Source organism: Salvelinus alpinus, chromosome 5 (assembly GCF_045679555.1).
Source record: "Salvelinus alpinus chromosome 5, SLU_Salpinus.1, whole genome shotgun sequence".
NCBI classification, from domain to species: domain Eukaryota; kingdom Metazoa; phylum Chordata; class Actinopteri; order Salmoniformes; family Salmonidae; genus Salvelinus; species Salvelinus alpinus.
The window spans coordinates 14,734,190-14,754,136 of record NC_092090.1 but is presented as its reverse complement, the minus strand read 5'-3'; the positions used below and the strand labels follow the sequence as shown (position 1 = coordinate 14,754,136).

General features: G+C 41.7%; 1 protein-coding gene and 1 pseudogene across 3 annotated transcripts; one reads left to right on the top strand and one right to left on the bottom strand.

The window, feature by feature from the left end:
* Positions 1 to 8,258, top strand: part of LOC139575164 (coronin-2B-like) — a 13,418-nt pseudogene extending 5,160 nt beyond the window's left edge.
* Positions 8,259 to 10,487: 2,229 nt separating this feature from the next.
* On the bottom strand, positions 10,488 to 16,580 carry LOC139575596 (acidic leucine-rich nuclear phosphoprotein 32 family member A-like). Of its 3 annotated transcripts, none has more exons than XM_071400720.1 (7): positions 16,273 to 16,580; positions 13,853 to 14,002; positions 13,587 to 13,709; positions 12,575 to 12,770; positions 12,188 to 12,291; positions 11,851 to 11,899; positions 10,488 to 11,693 (listed from the first exon to the last, which is right to left on the bottom strand). In XM_071400720.1, the coding sequence occupies exons 1-7, from the start codon at positions 16,324 to 16,326 to the stop codon at positions 11,626 to 11,628; spliced, it is 744 nt and encodes a 247-aa protein (XP_071256821.1). In that variant the 5' UTR covers positions 16,327 to 16,580; the 3' UTR covers positions 10,488 to 11,625. The 3 variants fall into 3 exon arrangements, with proteins under 3 accessions (XP_071256821.1, XP_071256822.1, XP_071256823.1); XM_071400721.1 differs by having other exon boundaries at positions 10,488 to 11,690; positions 16,273 to 16,516; XM_071400722.1 differs by lacking the exon at positions 16,273 to 16,580 and adding an exon at positions 14,605 to 14,957.
* Positions 16,581 to 19,947: the final 3,367 nt, after the last annotated feature.

The window sequence follows — 19,947 nt, the reverse complement described above, 5'->3', positions numbered from 1 at the left end:
ATGATCAGTATGTTTGTTCCTCCGTTTCAGGCCGGCCGCATCGACCCCCACCACCCCAAAGTGTGTGGCCACCAAGGCAATGTCCTGGACATCAAATGGAATCCCTTCTTTGAAAACATTATAGCTTCCTGCTCTGAAGATTCCTCTGTAAGTGCACACATACACACACACACACACACACACACACAGTAAACTGTTGTTTCTGCTGACTCATTGACTGTGCAGCTACAGTTGAAGTCGGAAGTTAACATACACCTTAGCCAAATACATTTAAACTCAGTTTTTCACAATTCCTGACATTTAATCCTAGTAAAAATTCCCTGTCTTAGTTCAGTTAGGATCACCACTTTATTTTAAGAATGTGAAATGTTAGAATGATGAGTAGAGAGAATTATTTATTTCAGCTTGTATTTCTTTCATCACATTCCCAGTGGGTCAGAAGTTTACATACACTCAATTTGTATTTAGTAGCATTGCCTTTAAATTGTTTAACTTGGGTCAAACGTTTCGGGTAGCCTTCCACAAGCTTCCCACAATAAGTTGGGTGAATTTTGGCCCATTCCTCCTGACAGAGCTGGTGTAACTGAGTCAGATTTGTAGGCCTCCTTGCTCGCACACGGTTTTTCAGTTCTGCCCACAAATTTTCTATAGGCTTGAGGTCAGGGCTTTGTGATGGCCACTCCAATACCTTGACTTTGTTGTCCTTAAGCCATTTTGCCACAACTTTGTTAGTATGCTTGGGTTCATTGTCCATTTGGAAGACCCATTTGTGACAAAGCTTTAACTTCCTGATTGATGTCTTGAGATGTTGCTTCAATATATCCACATCATTTTCCTATCTCATGATGCCATCTATTTTGTGAAGTGCACCAGTCCCTCCTGCAGCAAATCACCCCCACAACATGATGCTGCCAACCCGTGCTTCACGGTTGGGATGCTGTTCTTCGGCTTGCAAGCCTCCCCTTCCTCCAAACATAACGATGGTCAATATGGCCAAACAGTTCTATTTTTGTTTCATCAGACCAGAGGACATTTCTCCAAAGAGTCCCAACATGTTCCCATGTGCAGTTGCAAACTGTAGTCTTGCTTTTTTATGGCGGTTTTGGAGCAGTGGCTTCTTCCTTGCTGAGCGGCCTTTCAGGTTATGTCGATATAGGACTCGTTTTACTATGGATATAGATACTTTTGTACCTGTTTCCTACAGCATCTTCACAAGGTCCTTTGCTGTTGTTCTGGGATTTATTTGATTTGCACTTTTCGCAGCAAAGTATGTTCATCTCTAGGAGACAGAACGTGTCTCCTTCCTGAGCGGTATGACAGCTGCGTGGTCCCATGGTGTTTATACTTACGTACTATTGTTTGTACAGATGAACGTTTGGAAATTGCTTCCAAGGATGAACCAGACTTGTGGAGGTCTACAATTTTGGTTGAAAAACGAGTTTTAATGATTCCAACCTAAGTGTATGTAAACCCTCACAGAGCTCCCTAACAGAGCTCCCTCACAGAGCTCCCTCACAGAGCTACATCACAAAGCTACCTCACAGAGCTACATCACAGAGCTCCCTAACAGAGCTCCCTCACAGAGCTCCCTCACAGAGCTCCATCACAAAGCTACATCACAGAGCTACATAACAGAGCTCCCTCACAGAGCTCCATCACAGAGCTCCCTAACAGAGCTCCCTAACATAGCTCCCTCACAGAGCTCCATCACAGAGCTCCCTAACAGAGCTCCCTAACATAGCTCCCTCACAGAGCTCCCTCACAGAGCTCCCTCACAGAGCTCCCTCACAGAGCTACATCACAGAGCTACATAACAGAGCTCCATTACAGATTATATGGTCTATTTTCCATCAAGTACACAGCAGCTCCCTATGCTAACATCTTCAATACACACATACAAACTGTCAATCTGATCACAAATAGGATCATGATTACATTAGAGAGACGAGTGTATGACTGGCTAAAGTATCAAAGGTCTAAACGTTAGGTTGACATTGAAGTATCAAAGGTACTCTAACAAAGAATGAAACAGTAATTCAAATGAATTTTGTGAATTTGTTTACTTAAGATGAGATATATGCTAATTGTGTGTGTGTGTGTTCATGTGTACGTGCGCGTGTGTGTGTGTGTGTGTGTGTGTGTGTGTGTGTGTGTGTGTGTGTGTGTGTGTGTGTGTGTGTGTGTGTGTGTGTGTGTGTGTGTGTGTGTGTGTGTGTGTGTGTGTGTGTGTGTGTGTGTGTGTGTGTGTGTGCACGTGTATGTGTGCACTTGTGTGTGTGCCAGGTACGAGTATGGGAGATCCCAGAGGGAGGGCTGAGGCGAAATATGACAGAGGCCATGATGGAGCTGTATGGACACAGCAGGCGTGTGGGCCTCATCGAGTGGCACCCCACCAGCAGTGGAATCCTCTTCAGCGCTGGCTATGACTATAAGGTATCACCACAGATCACTGGCTACAACTATAACATATCATCACAGATCACTGGAAGGTATACACAACAGGGTCATATTCATTAGTGCACATCATAGCACAACGTAACAAAACTATTTGTAATAGTACAAACTAAAAGAAAATGTGTTTTTATTGGAGTTCAGGGAAAATCTGTCCCATTTCACTCCCTTTTCTTCAAAGATCAGATATGATCTAAGATAAGATCAGAACTGACAGTTGATATGATTCCCTGTCCGTCCCATCCAGATCCTGATCTGGAACCTGGAGATAGGTGAGCCGGTGAAGATGATCGACTGTCACTCTGACGTCATCGTGTGTATGTCCTTCAACACAGACGGCAGCCTGCTGGCCACCAGCTGTAAAGACAGGAAGCTGCGTGTCATCGAGCCGCGCTCCGGGAGAGTCTTACAGGTCAGTCTTACAGCGAGCAGAGAAAGTTTCACTATTTACCTCCTTTACAGAGACAAGGTTTCACTATTTACCTCCTTCACAGAGACAAGGTTTCACTATTTGCTTCCTTCACAGAGACAAGGTTTCACTATTTGCCTCCTTCACAGAGACAAGGTTTCACTATTTGCCTCCTTCACAGAGACAAGGTTTCACTATTTGCCTCCTTTACAGAGACAAGGTTTCACTATTTACCTCCTTCACAGAGACAAGGTTTCACTATTTACCTCCTTCACAGAGACAAGGTTTCACTATTTACCTCCTTCACAGAGACAAGGTTTCACTATTTACCTCCTTCACAGAGACAAGGTTTCACTATTTACCTTCATCATAGAGACAAGGTTTCACTATTTGCCTCGTTCACAGAGACAAGGTTTCACTATTTGCCTCGTTAGCAAGAAGAGACAAGGTTTCACGATTTACCTCCTTTACAGAGATAAGGTTTCACTATTTACCTCCTTACAGAGTACATATAAACGAGTGAATATAATGCCCCATTGAGGTAGAGTATCTGTGTGATTGTTCCCCACATTTAGAGTAAATATAATATCCCATTACAGTAGAGTCTCTGTGTGTTTGTTCCCCACATTTAGAGTGAATATAATGCCCCATTACAGTAGAGTCTCTGTGTGTTTGTTCCCCACATTTAGAGTGAATATAATGCCCCATTACAGTAGTCTCTGTGTGTTCCCCACATTTAGAGTGAATATAATGCCCCATTACAGTAGTCTCTGTGTGTTTGTTCCCCACATTTAGAGTGAATATAATGCCCCATTACAGTAGAGTTTCTGTGTGTTTGTTTCCCACATTTAGAGTGAATATAATGCCCCATTACAGTAGTCTCTGTGTGTTTGTTCCCCACATTTAGAGTGAATATAATGCCCCATTACAGTAGAGTCTCTGTGTGTTTGTTCCCCACATTTAGAGTGAATATAATGCCCCATTACAGTAGAGTCTCTGTGTGATTGTTCCCCACATTTAGAGTGAATATAATGCCCCCATTACAGTAGAGTCTCTGTGTGTTTGTTCCACATTTAGAGTGAATATAATGCCCCATTACAGTAGTCTCTGTGTGTTTGTTCCCCACATTTAGAGTGAATATAATGCCCCATTACAGTAGAGTCTCTGTGTGTTTTTCCCCACATTTAGAGTGAATATAATGCCCCATTACCAGTAGTCTCTGTGTGTTTGTTCCCCACATTCTAGTAGTGAATATAATGTCCCATTACAGTAGAGTCTCTGTGTGATTGTTCCCCACCTTTAGAGTGAATATAATGCCCCATTACAGTAGAGTCTCTGTGTGATTGTTCCCCACCTTTAGAGTGAATATAATGCCCCATTACAGTAGAGTCTCTGTGTGATTGTTCCCCACCAGCACGCCAGCTGTAAGAACCACAGGGTGAACAGAGTGGTGTTTCTGGGCAACATGAAGAGGCTGCTGACGACAGGTGTGTCCCGGTGGAACACCAGACAGATTGCATTGTGGGATCAGGTGAGGCAGCCGGGGACCCCCTGCTGGGATGTGGGGCTGTATGTGTCCCCTTGGGTGTGTGTGTGTGTGTGTGTGTGTGTGTGTGTGTGTGTGTGTGTGTGTGTGTGTGTGTGTGTGTGTGTGTGTGTGTGTGTGTGTGTGTGTGTGTGTGTGTGTGTGTGTGTGTGTGTGTGCGTACATGCGTGCGTGCGTGTGTGTGTATGTGTGCAACTGCACTTGTGTGTATATCCTCAATTAAGAATTGTGTGTGTCCTCAAGTGTGTGTGTTCAGGAACAATGTCTGAACCCTGTGTGTGTGTGTGTGTGTGTGTGTGTGTGTGTGTGTGTGTGTGTGTGTGTGTGTGTGTGTGTGTGTGTGTGTGTGTGTGTGTGTGTGTGTGTGTGTGTGTGTGTGTGTGTGTGTGTGTGTGTGTGTGTGTGTGTGTGTGTGTGTGTGTGTGTTGTCCCACAGAGAAGCCTATGCTATGCCCATGGTAGAAAGAGGAGATAGACGGTCTCTCAGGGCTGCTGTTTCCTTTCTATGATGCAGACACACACATGCTGTACCTGGCAGGAAAGGTGAGCACTACCCCTTACACAACACAATGAACAGTGAACATGAGTGTGGACTCATGTAGTGGATCTTTTTTTAAAGACAAATTAGTCATTTGATTGGTTTAGGTAGATGTGAGACGTCATTTGATTGGTTTAAGTAGATGTGAGACCATAGTGTATCCAAAATGTTAACTCGTTAACCAAAAATATTCTTAAATAGTATTTTTACATTCCCTGATTCAATGATGGTATTCCCTTTCTGTTTCACCAACAACCCCTGTCAGTAACAGTGAAGGTAAAACATATATGAAAATGTATTGGAAGACATCTGGGTCAGATAGCAAACAAATACATCCATTCCATTCACAGGGCGATGGCAACATCCGTTACTATGAGATCACCACAGAGAAGCCCTACCTGCAGTATCTCATGGAGTTCCGCTCCCCTGCCCCACAGAAAGGTCTTGGTAAGTGACAGACTCACCGGGGGCCGACCCTTACAAACAGAGACCCAAACGGGTTTGGGTTTGTTTGCTCAGCCACATCTTAGCTTTCATTCAGTAATGTTGTTGCTCTTTTTCTGAGTGAAAAATAATGTTTGAAAAATCTATGGAAATCTCATCAATGATTTTATACATGTTATACAGTAACATCACTATGGTGATGTCTAAGGTAATGTTATACAGTAGCAGGACAATGGTAATGTCTAAGGTAATGTTATACAGTAACATCACTATGGCGATGTCTAAGGTAATGTTATACAGTAGCAGGACTATGGTAATGTTATGCAGTAACATCACTATGGTGATGTCTAAGGTAATGTTATACAGTAGCAGGACTATGGTAATGTTATACAGTAACATTACTATGGTAATGTCTAAGGTAATGTTATACAGTAACATCACTATGGTGATGTCTACGGTAATGTTATACAGTAGCAGGACTATGGTAATGTTATGCAGTAACATCACTATGGTGATGTCTAAGGTAATGTTATACAGTAACAGGACAATGGTGATGTCTAAGGTAATGTTATACAGTAACATCACTATGGTGATGTCTAAGGTAATGTTATACAGTAACATCACTATGGTGATGTCTAAGGTAATGTTATACAGTAACATCACTATGGTGATGTCTAAGGTAATGTTATACAGTAACAGGACAATGGTGATGTCTAAGGTAATGTTATGCAGTAACATCACTATGGTGATGTCTAAGGTAATGTTATACAGTAGCAGGACAATGGAAATGTCTGACTGGTAATGTTATACAGTAACATCACTATTGTGATGTCTGAAGGTAATGTTATACAGTAACATCACTATGGTGATGTCTGAGAAGGTAATGTATGAGAACAGTAAACATCACTATGGTGATATCTAAGGTAATGTTATACAGTAACATCACTGATGGTGATGTCTGAAAGGTAATGTTATACAGTAACATCACTATGGTGATGTCTAAGGAAATGTTATACAGTAGCATCACTATGGTGATATCTAAGGTAATGTTATACAGTAGCAGGACTATGGTGATGTCTAAGGTAATGTTATACAGTAGCAGGACTATGGTAATGTCTAAGGTAATGTTATACAGTAACATCACTATGGTGATGTCTAAGGTAATGTTATACAGTAGCAGGACTATGGTAATGTTATACAGTAGCAGGACTATGGTAATGTCTAAGGTAATGTTATACAGTAGCAGGACTATGGTAATGTTATACAGTAACATTACTATGGTAATGTCTAAGGTAATGTTATACAGTAACATCACTATGGTGATGTCTAAGGTAATGTTATACAGTAGCAGGACTATGGTGATGTCTAAGGTACCTCCATTCCCTCCTCAGGTGTGATGCCTAAGCATGGGCTGGACGTCACGGCCTGCGAGGCGTTTCGCTTCTACAAGCTGGTGACGCTGAAGGGGCTGATCGAGCCCATCTCCATGATAGTACCAAGGAGGGTCAGTGTCAGTGGGGATGCCCTTCTCCCTCTCACTTCATATAGCAGTGTTTCTCAATCCATTCCCGGAAAGACCTTAGGGTGTGTGCACATATTTGTTACAGCCCTGCACTAACACACCTCATTCATCTAATCCAGGGCAGTTGAATCAGATTGAATGTTGAATCAGTGCAGGGTCGGAACAAACATGTGCACCCTTGGGAAGAAACAGAGATCTTAAAGTATTGGAACATGCTCTCAGTCTGTCTCTCCTGGTGTTGCAGTCAGAGACGTACCAGGAGGACATCTATCCGATGACGGCCGGGACCGAGCCTGCCCTCTCAGCCAATGACTGGTTGAGTGGTATCAACCGAGGTATAGTGCATGTGTCTTTAGTTTGAATGTTCAGTACACCTTATGATATAGTCCTAGTAGTGGGAGAGGAAATGTTTACATCAATATATAGTGTGTGTGTAGTGTACGTAGCACATTTTCATGAAGTTTGTGTGTGTGTGTGTGTGTGTGTGTGTGTGTGTGTGTGTGTGTGTGTGTGTGTGTGTGTGTGTGTGTGTGTGTGTGTGTGTGTGTGTGTGTGTGTGTGTGTGTGTGTGTGTGTGTGTGTGTGTGTGTGTGTGTGTGTGTGTGTGTGTGTGTGTGTGTGTGTGTGCGTAGACCCAGTGTTAATGTCCCTGAAGAAGGGCTACCAGAAGCCCAACCAGCTGGTGTTCAAGGCACCGGTGAAGGAAAAGAAAGGTGTGGTGGTCAACGGCATTGACCTGCTGGAAAACGTGCCACCCAGGACAGAGGAAGACGAGGTGTGTTCATCAGATAACTGTGGATGGAGGTATGGGTGGGTGAATGGATAAATGAAAAGAGAGGGAAGAAGGTTGGTTGGTTGGTGAGTGAGTGTATTAAACACTACTTGGAATGGGGTGCAAATGCTCAAATAACTTCCTGAGCACAATTACAAACTATGGTCTATAGCCTGTTATCTTTGTGGACCTGTTCCCACTCTTTTCTGTAGTTCCTGGGGATGTTCTTCAGGTTGCTATGTGACCCTGATCCCTCTATTCTGTAGTTCCTGGGGATGTTCTTCAGGTTGCTAATGCCACCCTGATCCCTCTTATTCTGTAGTTCCTGGGGATGTTCTTCAGGTTGCTATGTGACCCTGATCCCTCTATTCTGTTGTTCCTGGGGATGTTCTTCAGGACGCTATGTGACCCTGATCCCTCTGTTCTGTTCTGTAGCTACTGAGGATGTTCTTCAGGCAGCAGGAGGAGCTGAGAAAGCTGAAGGAGGAGCTGAACACCAAGGACGTTAAAATACGCCAGCTGGAGCTGGAACTCAACAACCTGAGGAACGTCATCCCCGTTGGAAACAATGTCTGACCTCTGACCTCTAGCTTATGGCACCACCATCACCACCATGCCACGTCCAGCGTCCTCCCTCCCTTTCATTGTGTATCATTTGTACTTCCTGTTGCAATTGATAATGTAATAGCCACCGGATAATGTAAAGACTGATTATAACGTTTGTGTAACAATTTTTGTTATCGATAATGTAATCATATTGACATCACTGTTAAATCCCTCAATTGATAACATAATAACCAACTGGTAATGTAATTTATTGTTATAAGATTTTTTAAAATTCTTTTCGATTGATGTATCCTGATATCCGGTTTGGTTTCATTATGATTAGTTATTACATCATCAGTCGCAATACACCCCTCCCCCCTACTGCAGAGCACCATCAGTGTATCCCCGGGGTCCTCACACCCCACCTGCCATGTCATGCCCCTCTGAGTCCACGTGGCAAAGCCTTTGTCATCACCCAGAAATGCCACCCCCAAATCCTCCAACCTCCACCCTGCCATCACCAGAGACTACTCTGGGGAAAGAGATTGACTTCCCCCTTCTACCCCAATCCTCCCCCATGGCCTATCCACTGCAAACCAACTCACAGCAAAGCTGCAACATCTCAACCTCCCAATGGAAGAGTCTTCTACTTGTTCCAACTACTGTGGATGATGAGTTTTACAGGGACATGAATGAGGTGTATTTCAAGACAGTTTTTTTTCTTCATCTCTCCTAAGAATGTGTTGTCTGTAAAAAGCTGCAGCTCTGGCTCAGACTGGCATACAGCAACCCAAATGTAGTCTTAATGGGCAGTTTGTCTGTCGCCTCAGTCATTATCTTTAGGAGAAGTTTTGTTGGAAAATGTATTATTGTTACTATTTATTTGTTATATTTGATGTTTTTAGCTAACTCTTTATGCAGAAACATTCATCTCATGTCTTTGGGAGAAATCGTGGTCATGAAAATGATGGCTGACACACTTGTGATTGAATTATGTTTTCACCCAAATGGTGGCAATTTGTAAGTATACTCAAACAGATCCTGTATTTTCTAGATTGAATCGACACAATACTCAAATCTGGTAAATTGGAATATTAGTCAACATGAAATTAGGTTATGTACGTAACAGTACATCAAACTGAAATATGAATACAATATTTGTCTTTATACCTTTCAGTTATGAATATTCTATTTAAGAAAGTTACCCACATTGTTAATCTGTGGTATTCCACATGATCCATTCCGACTCAAGTTAAGACTCTGATACTTACTGTAGATCAGGTTACCTATACTATACCTCTACAGATGAATCATTATTTGTACCATTGTCATAATATTGTCATAATCGGTAACATACTCTGCAGGGGTTGACTGACTAAATGAATGAAACAGCAATATTACTTACACAAGGTAATTATTTACATCTTTACCCCTAACATATACCTTGTAAAGACCCCCCCTCAAATGTTATACTGCAATAGTGTGTCCCTATCCAATGAAGACGCCTAGCAAACAAATGTAGGTACAGTAGCGTGGTTGCCAGGTGTTACATTTTGCTTTAGCCAACTCCTCTGGCATTCATTGTCGTGCCATATGGACATTGGAGAAGTTGCCTTAAGCTCTTACAGGTGTGGGTGGCTAGCACCAGACTATAGGCACAGCGCCCTGTGGGCATCTAGTCTGGCAACAGTGAAGGTGAACATGGTGGATAAGGTCAGGTCAGCCCGTAGAGAATGACAGAGGTCTCAAGTGGCCTAAAGGAGGGGATTCAGTGTGTTTCACTGTGAAGACGCAGCAGTATGCAAAGTGAGTGAAAAGCGCTGCAGTATTGTTTGAATGGGAGGATAACTAACCATTTGGTGGAGATGATGATGATGGCCTATAGGTGTAGTAAATACTGGTCGACGACCATCTAAATGCCTAATTGTACTATGTGCTGATGAAACTGTGCAGAATGACAATTCTCTCAGAAAGACAGAACATTGTACTGTGTCAGTTAGCCTATAATACATCCTGTTTCACCTCATTGATCTACAAGTCCCAACAACTAATATCAATTTGTCAAGTTAATACAATGAGTGGATAAACCAGATCATTCCCTTTTAGCATGAACTACCTGGGTTCTCCACATGATGTCAGTAGTAGGCTACAGTACATTTGGAAGCAGGTACAACGTAGCACAAGCATCTGGGATTTTCAAAAATGCTGTCAACTATTAGATGACGATGTAAGCAATTCAAAAAGATCACAAACCACAACTTGTATAAAAAAAAAATATTTATTGAAGTGAAAGGGAGAAAATCAAAAGTTTGTCTCATGGTAAGGTATTAGCTTTGATGACAGTGGGTTAAACATGTAAGGGGAACATGACTGAGGTAGGCCTATCTGACCATGAATTGCCCTATGGTTTAAGAAAAGAAAATGCAAAAGGTGTTTTCTTTGCACATTGCCCAGCGGTGTATTATATAGGTGGGGAACGAATATGGATTTGAAGAGTTGGACAGCAATAACAAATTTGGATTCAGTGAGTATTTCTGTGAATATAATTTGGTGAAAATGGAAATCGTGTACCAGATTCAATTAGTCTACTTTAGATACGGCTGCACAGATACTCAATATCTTACTACAGTTCATCGTTACAATTAATTAAGTGTAAATGTCTGCCATTATCAAAGAGTAATAGAAAAAAAATAGATTTGGTCAGTATTTACAAATAACACGTAATTTCCGAACTATCAAAGCTAGGGGTTAAGGAGAAACATTCTGACAAGGGCAGACATTCTTTACTGTGTTTAAAAGATGGCCTGTATACAGGCCACTCTATGAATGTTTAAACACCCTTTCCATAATGAAAACAGCACATGTAATGATATACGGACGACACCACAAAACGCTTAATGTACACTGAAAGAAAAAGACACTGAATAAGAAAAGGGTATAGGAAACTGTCATACTTGAAATCCAGTAGTCGACTTTAAAATCTATTTCAGACATGCATTTCTAAAAGGTTTTTTGGTAGTTTGTCTCTTTAAATACATAAATCATCATCAGAAATCTGTTTACACAGAAGGTATCAATATCACTGAGAAAACAAAACCTTTACAAAGGTTAGAGCTAATAATATTGGACTTTTACGAAATGTTCTCTTCTGCCCTTCCAGTGGTTTGCAGGGGACAGATATGAGTAGAATACAAGGAATCAAAAAGTACAACAAAATATATAAGACAAAAATAATCAAACTTGTTTCCTTACACCAACCCTTTACCCAGCTGGCCCATGACACTACCCATGCCTACTGCAATATATGACAACGGACAAATACAGAGGGGTGGGAGGGGACAGGGAATACAAGGTTAAAACAGTCTGATCAGAACATAGCTTGGTGGTGAGCACATCGTCAGTCGTCTTCCTCCTCCTCTGCTTCCTCGTCTAGATCCCTTTTCCTCTTCAGACCTCGCTCCTCTTCTAGGAAAACAAAAGTCAATGGTCACGTTCAACAGGAAAGCATTCAGTATGGTTTAAGTAGACGTGTTATTTTAAAAATCAGTCCCAACATTAAAGCTACACACGATATTGTGACCATGCGCATTTGGTGACAGCAGTGAGATTCCACCACACTCACCTTCATTATCCTCATCACTCTCCTTGCCGTCCAACTCCTCCTCTTCCTCCTAAGAGGAGACAAATGCAGATCAAAATCTCCCTTGTCATGTGCCCTGGGTCATATTCAAATAATGATGTCACAGTGCAGTGGTTGAGATGCACCTTGGGGGGGGGGGGGCGACCAGGTATTTGCTGGTTTAGAAAACATCAGCCCAGTCTGCATCACTTTAAGGTAGGTATAAGATCATTTTGTGTGGGCCTTTTTTCATTTATTTTTTATTGTAAATCATTGAACTTATCATGCAGGCGTCGATCAAGATAAAAGTATCATTGCAGCCCCATCCTCAAAGTCTCACCTCTCCACTTAGGTCCTCCTCTTCCTCTTCTTCCTCATCGTCATCATCCTCTTTTCTTGGTGGGGCGTCTTCATCCTCATCCTCCTCCTCCTCCTCGTCTACCTCTGCAGTTGAAAATAGAATTAGCCTATTAAGGTGATCAAAAAATGCATAAGGGCCACTACAAAGTTACAATAGTTATAATGCAACTCATTCACTGCAGCCACTTGGTAGAATACCGTTGTTACAAAAGGAAACATTGAACATCATCATGAACATAATTACCATTAGAAAAACACAGAGGCCATGTCAGAGCTCTATGGGTGCATATCCATCTTTCAAATCACAGCCCAATCAGAATATTATTTACCAACATTTTAAATAGTATGGATCTGTCTTAAATCGTACCATCACTGTCATCATCATCATCCAGTCCCTCCACATAGGCCTCTGCGTCCGAATCTGGCGCCTCCTTGTCGTCTTTGTCATAGCCGTCGAGGTACGTCAACTGGGGGAGGAGCTTGAACACGTTGTCTCTGTAGTCGTTGAGGTTGGTCACCTCACAGTTGAACAAGTCTAAGCTTTTGAGGGTCTCTAATTTTTTCTGTGAAAGAAGAGAAGTCTTGCTGATGAAATATGAATATTTAGGCTTTGTTTGTTTTCTTTAATACTGACAACTCCAACTAGATTAAAATATACACTATGGTGGTTTAGTTGCTAATGGTTTACCTCAAAGCTTTACATATAAGTTATGGAGGTACATTTGATGAATGAGGTATTTTCTGGACAATGTTATGTCCATTTAGGGTTCCCTTTCAGACCCAATAGCACCTTGAGGCAAGAGTTCAGTATAGTATATATACACACACAGAGCTACTATGTTGTCATGACACCCGCTGCATACCAGAGTTCAGTATAGTATATATAAACACACAGAGCTACTATGTTGTCATGACACCCGCTGCATACCAGAGTTCAGTATAGTATATATACACACACAGAGCTACTATGTTGTCATGACACCCGCTGCATACCAGAGTTCAGTATAGTATATATAAACACACAGAGCTACTATGTTGTCATGACACCCGCTGCATACCAGAGTTCAGTATAGTATATAAACACACACAGAGCTACTATGTTGTCATGACACCCGCTGCATACCAGAGTTCAGTATAGTATATATACACACACAGAGCTACTATGTTGTCATGACACCCGCTGCATACCAGAGTTCAGTATAGTATAAACACACACAGAGCTACTATGTTGTCATGACACCCGCTGCATACCAGAGTTCAGTATAGTATATAAACACACAGAGCTACTACGTTGTCATGACACCCGCTGCATACCAGAGTTCAGTATAGTATATATAAACACACAGAGCTACTACGTTGTCATGACACCCGCTGCATACCAGAGGTTCTAGCGTGCTGAGGTCTTTCATTTTGTTGCCACTGAGGTTTAGGTGTGTGAGGTTTGGGCATTTCTCCGCCAGTACTTCCAGCCCACCTGAGATCCTGTTGTCGCTGAGTTCAAGCTGAGGAGAAAATAATGCAACAACTGTATGAGCAGAGTCATCATAACAGCACATACATAAAACACATGTTCACCAAACTGCACAAAGTGGTAATAGCATGGCAACAATAATACTTTGTTGGAAAAAATAAATTGAAAACCAACTTTTTTCAGCTTGTTCAGCTTCGGCAAGTTGGAGACCGACGTCAGCCCAACGTTGATTGTGCTTAGAAATTCCAACTCTTCAAATTCATCTGTGAGGCCCTCAATTTTGCCTTCGTTTGAGCGACAATTATCAAGCACCAGTTCTTTCACCTGGAAAACAAGAGGAATAGGAAACGTAAAGTGATTCTTTACTCCAAATCTCTAACTACAGTATGCCTGTCAGTCCATTTGAGGACAGTCCCAAAGCAATGGAGTCTGCATGAAGTCCATATCTGACACCATAGGAGGCTGGTGGGAGGAGCAATAGGAGGACGGGCTCATTGGAATGGCCGGAACGCTATCAAACACATGGAATCCACATGTTTGACTCTGTTCCATTTATTCTATTCCAATGAGCCGGTCCTGCTATAGCTCCTCCCACCAGCCTCCTCTGACACTGGTCTGGTGCAGAAAATGTTACATAACAGATGGTGTGTTGCTTGGGCTTTAATGAATTGATCATTTATTAAACATATTAGTCAGAATCTGGGTGGTAGTTTCAGGTAACTTGTTGTTCCACGGATCACTGTTTTGTAAATACATGGAGATTTCTCACAGGAATGTACATGTAGTAATGCATACACATTTAGATTGAACTCACATTAAACATATCTGATAAATATGATAGTAGCTTAGATAATAGCTTGTAAACTCCTCTGCAATTCACACATTTTGGGGACACAATGTAGACTAATGTTTTGCACAGGACTCACCCGGATTCTCATTAGTGTCCTAAGAGGACAATGATCAATATTAATATTTTAAAATTGGTGCTGCTGCTTGTATTCCATTGTCGTAGTCCCACAAATTAACCCAACCAGCTCATAGGCAAAACACAGACACCTCTGGTATATTAAAATTAGGCATGAAAACAACTTCTGTTCACGGTTGAAATTAACATTATGCTGAGTGGACACCATTGGCATGATATTATACCCTGGATTAGACCATCTGTGCTGCCGGTGGGAGCCAAACCCCGAAAATTATGCACGTATTCGACTAAATAAGGGGTAAACCACGCACTATGATCGACGTGTGGGTGTATTTGTCGATTTTCATTGCTCTAAAAGCGAAAACAACCTGCTACGAGTCGTGCAATGGGTCATCAAGCGAGTAGGAGGGGCTGCCGATTAGAAGTTGGCTGGGTTGGCAGCAGGCGCAAGAAAACCAACCGTTACATTATGGTTTACTCATAAAGAGTTGACGATTTGGATTGTAGCCTACTGCAATATGTTTAAAGGTATGCAGGAAAAAGTTGTTATCGTTCGTGTTAAATGAACGCACAGCAATGTACACGGTATCTTCGATAGAAACCGTTGCCTTTGTTTCTCGGTAAAATGGCGGCTTGTCCTAGATCTTGAAACTGGAGCACCGCAGCCCGAAATTGCCTGTCGGTTTTTATGTGCTTAGCTTGACAGAAAATTATTCTCTATTGTTTGATACTGAAACCAGGGTCAAACTCATCGTTTTTCAAGTGGGAATCCAAGCATGCGTATAGCCTATGCAACCAAACGAGCCATAATGTAAAACATTAACATGCTTTTTTGATTCTTATTCGGCAATAGTCTGTCAATGCATGATATTCTCTGAATGTGCACATTGTTTAGAATGAGCCGAGAGATGTTTCTTGACACGTGATAACCTGCACTAAAATCCTAGGACGGACAAAACCTTTTCATTGCGGTTTTAAATTAGTTGTGTAGGCTATGCACTTAACGTTACTAATACCTAGGCTATTATAACAAATACAAAAAGTAGGCCTAGTCTACCACGCACGGTAAATATAGCCTACCCAACGAACGATACACACGTCTATTTGACAGTCTAGGAATTAGCCTATCTTTGGATAAACAATCCGTAGACAGACCATTGATCGGTTACCAAACCATTTCCAATAGGTATAGCCTGTGCTGCGTAATAAGTTGTGAGCGAGCAATCGCCAGGGTACAAAAATCAAGGACATTTTGTAGCTTATGCATGCGCTAAAATAGTAACGTTAAAATGTATGAGAACTGACAATGAATTAGCTGAAAAGAGGCTATGAATGCGCCTTGTTGATGGGAAGGAAAAGGGCGCGTTCAGGACTACAAAGTTACCATTAGGCAATATGGCTCACGCTTGCCTTTTAAATACAGATATGAAATTTAGGTGTATTGGTGCATTCTCACCAACTGCACTTTCAGACATGCTTCCTTCTAATCGTTTTAAGTTGGCTACGAAGTCTAGAGCGGCAATTACGGTGATAAATATCAGCAACAATGTAACACAAACTGCTCCGGTGATGGCAACATTGCTAACTCGCGAAAAAAACTTTGTAACCCTTTGCATATCACACTATCATTAAAACAATTGCAAACAATACGATCTCAACGTTAGCTTACATCAGATGGCGTGCGATTCCGCAATTCTAGATGAATTCTTTTCTTCATATCCATCTTGAGAAAACTAGTCCACCGATTTTATAAACCAAGTATACAGAAGTAAAAGTATTTTTTACTGAAATTGCAACTACTACTCCTTGAACAGACTGCTGTTGTTCATTCAAACTTGATCTCCTCGGTAGGCGGGAATGTGAGTTGGGATTGTCGTCACCATTGACCAATTACAATCGCCAACAAAAAGGGGGACAGGATTTACAAAAGATCACCCACCAATAAAAGGCGATTATAAGATTGGGTGGGGTTTTCTACACCATGTTTGGTTGTATGTTCAGTATTTAAGTTGACATCCAAAGTATATACACATCAACATGGAACTCTGTCTATCAGGATTTACTTAGCCCACAACTAAATGATGAAATTTGGCTTAACAGTGAGGATTCTCCTTAGCAATTAATTTAGATATTATTGTCAAAATGTTGCCTTCATTTTGAAGTAGGTTATGGACTCCTTCAATGATGGGCTAATTCCGCACGCAGGTGCGGTGTTTAAAACCTTTCAATCGACGTTTTTGACATCTTCCTCATTTTATCATTGTGAGTGTCGGCGAGTCTGCTGCCAACATCATTTTGGCATTGGGCCTCATAATTATTTAAGTACGCATTTATGCACTACACCCATGGAAAACTCAAAGCGCGGTTTCCCTACACAGGCTAATGAAGAACGAGCAGCATGCAACTGCGGCAACATCTGGTGACATGTAAGCCATAGTGGTTTATGCCTAGCCAAACTCCTGTTTTTTTTTATATCCAAGAATGTGTGGAATGCAGGATTGTTGCCACCAAGATTTATTGACACACCGAAACCACTCACACATTAAAAAGTGGTCGCATCAGAGACCCCCATTGCCGCCATTACATGTGCACGATTGAGACAATGGTCTCACCACATATCCCAACCAGCTACTGCAATTGTGTAGGTAGGCTACATTGACTTCCGCATCCCTTATGAACCAACAATCATGCATTGGTGATGGAGAAAAACAAGGTCACCTGACTTGTCTACGCCGGCGCCATCTTGCCAGCAAAATGCAATACAGTGAAATGTAATTTATTGATGATTAAAACGAACAAAAATCATTAACATTACCTATCATTGAGGTCAGTTCTGTATGGCGCTCCGACATTGCTTTAAAAAGCATGGAAAACGTAAAGCTTTGCGCGCTACTAATTGTTTTTCTCAAATGCACCGACTTTGCTGGCTTGAGAGAACACATTTCATGAGAATCTGTCGCTCATGTCATGTACATTTCAGGTAATTTCGTTCTCGACAGTCTTCTTCCACTTTCCTGGCCAGTTTCCGCACCGTGCCTGCAGGATCATTTGGAACCATTTTTGGGTATTGCTGTTTGTCGCATTTGCCAGCACCATATTTCCGCTGGGTGTGTCCCTCTGACTATATGCCCTTGTTCTGCCTTGAATGTGAGAAGAGAACTGCATACTGCGTGTTTCTTGTGCGCAGAGCTGTTTTCCACGTCGCTCGACCTTTCCCGCAACCATCTCTCCCTCCCTTGCTCCGAATCGAGCTCAAACTCAAACATTTCCGTTTGAGACAAAGGGGATAGGCAGGCTAGTTTGTAGGAAAATAGCAACATCAGGTAACTCTATCAGGTCAGGTTGCTCTGATGATGTGTATACTTGTAGCAACTTATTATTATCATGCCATTTCATAGTAGCCTACTTTTGTAAATGCATTACAAAAAAAGCCTACTTGCCGATGAAGAGGAGTGGCCAGCTTTGGTTACACAAGAGGAATACGTTGCTTAATATAGCTAACACGTATGTAGCTAAGGCTAAGCTGTAGCCAAACATTCTAGGCTTCTATTACTCAACAGTATAACTCCAGTAGGCTACTTTGTAGGAATTACCTTGTTACTACACAGGTATACGACAATTGGAGGAAATGTAAAGTGCATTCACAGGCATACATAATGTAGCCTGTATGCTATCTTTATTTAGGTTATTTCTATTTTGGTTTGAGCTGAAACAACGTTACAGGAGTAGCCCCCTGGCACAATGTGAATACAGGTTGAATGGTGGCCTAGAGTTAACAAATTAACATTTACGAGTACTACGTGTGTATGAATGAAAGTGAATTCCACTTCCCAAATGTAATGTTTAAATTCCAAAGGTCCAGATACATTGCAGTCCTTCCTCCTACCTAGCAGGTAATATAACTGAGTGTGATGTGGTCGTTTTGATTAAAGTTGATTCAGGACCTACACAAAGACAGTTTTGTAGCCTATAGGCCTATACGAAGAGCTTGGGATATTTAGTTTTTTACATAGGCCTAGTTGTCATGTTGCAACTAGCTTGACTAGATACCTTTTGCTTCAATAAGCCTATCAAGCTCATGTATTCACATTTTGTTGAGTTCATTTAGGCTGTTCAGTCACAGCTGCACAGCTCCACACCATTGCCATCTAGTGGTGGATACAGTGCCCTGCCTACTTTATTTCTAAGTATGTGGCAGACAGGCAGCATTACGTAATTATTATAGATCAGCAGGGTATGAGATTTCTTATATAAGAGCTGGAAACACCAGAAGGAAATGTCCCAGCCCAGTATGGCTGCAAGAGCACAACTCTAAATTGGTGGGGGTGACATAGCAATTATTTGTTTTTATTTAACCAGGCAAGTCATTTAAGAACAAATTCTTATTTACAATGACAGCCTACCCCGGCCAAACCCAGACGGTGCTGGGCCAATTGTGGGCTGCCCTATGGGACTTCCAACCACAGCCGGTTGTGATACAGCCTGGATTCGAAGCAGGGTCTGTAGTGACGCCTCTAGCACTGAGATGCAGTGCCTTAGACCGCTGCGCCACTCGGGAGCCCCTCTTCTGGTAAAATTATTTTACTACAACAGTATACTTTGTCAGGCCTCAATATGTTCAGAATTATTCTCTACCCTAAGGTTTTGAAGTTGACCTGCTGGCTTAAAAAATACTTTAACTCTAAAGCGGAATTTTTTTTATCCAGAAATCAGAGACATTTCATACATAAGGTCTAAAAAATTAACTATCTTTCACTTTGAAAGTATGTTGTCCTTTTTTATGCACTAGACCAGTGGTTCCTGACGTTTTTACTGTACCACCAACTGAATTCTGCTCTGCCTGGAGTACCCCTGAAGTACCCTTTCATGTGCATTTTACTAGTAAGCCTATGGTCTCATGAGTCTTCTCAAGTACCCCCTGTGGATAGACCAGGTACCCCCAGGGGTCCTAGTAGCCTTGGTTGAGGACCACTGCACTAGACCATATGTAGGTAGTATTTCTATCCACTAGATGGAACCTTAGGGTTGAGAATAGTTCTGAACATATGGAGACCTGACAAAGTATAATGTTGTAGTAAAATAATTTGACCAGAAGAGGGGGGTGTTGATGAGGAAACAAGATTATGATGAAGCGTTCTTATAAACAAATGGAGTGGACACATACCCCAAAAGTTTTTGAGGTGCTGACTAACGGAAACAGAAAAGTCACACACTATGTATAGTCTACTATCAAACAAGTAATGTTGGTAACCAGTGAAAGTGAAGTGTTCTGCAAATTATTATTCAGTACATTTAGAAATGTCCAAGTAAATGACATATTGTAATATGATCAATTCTATACATA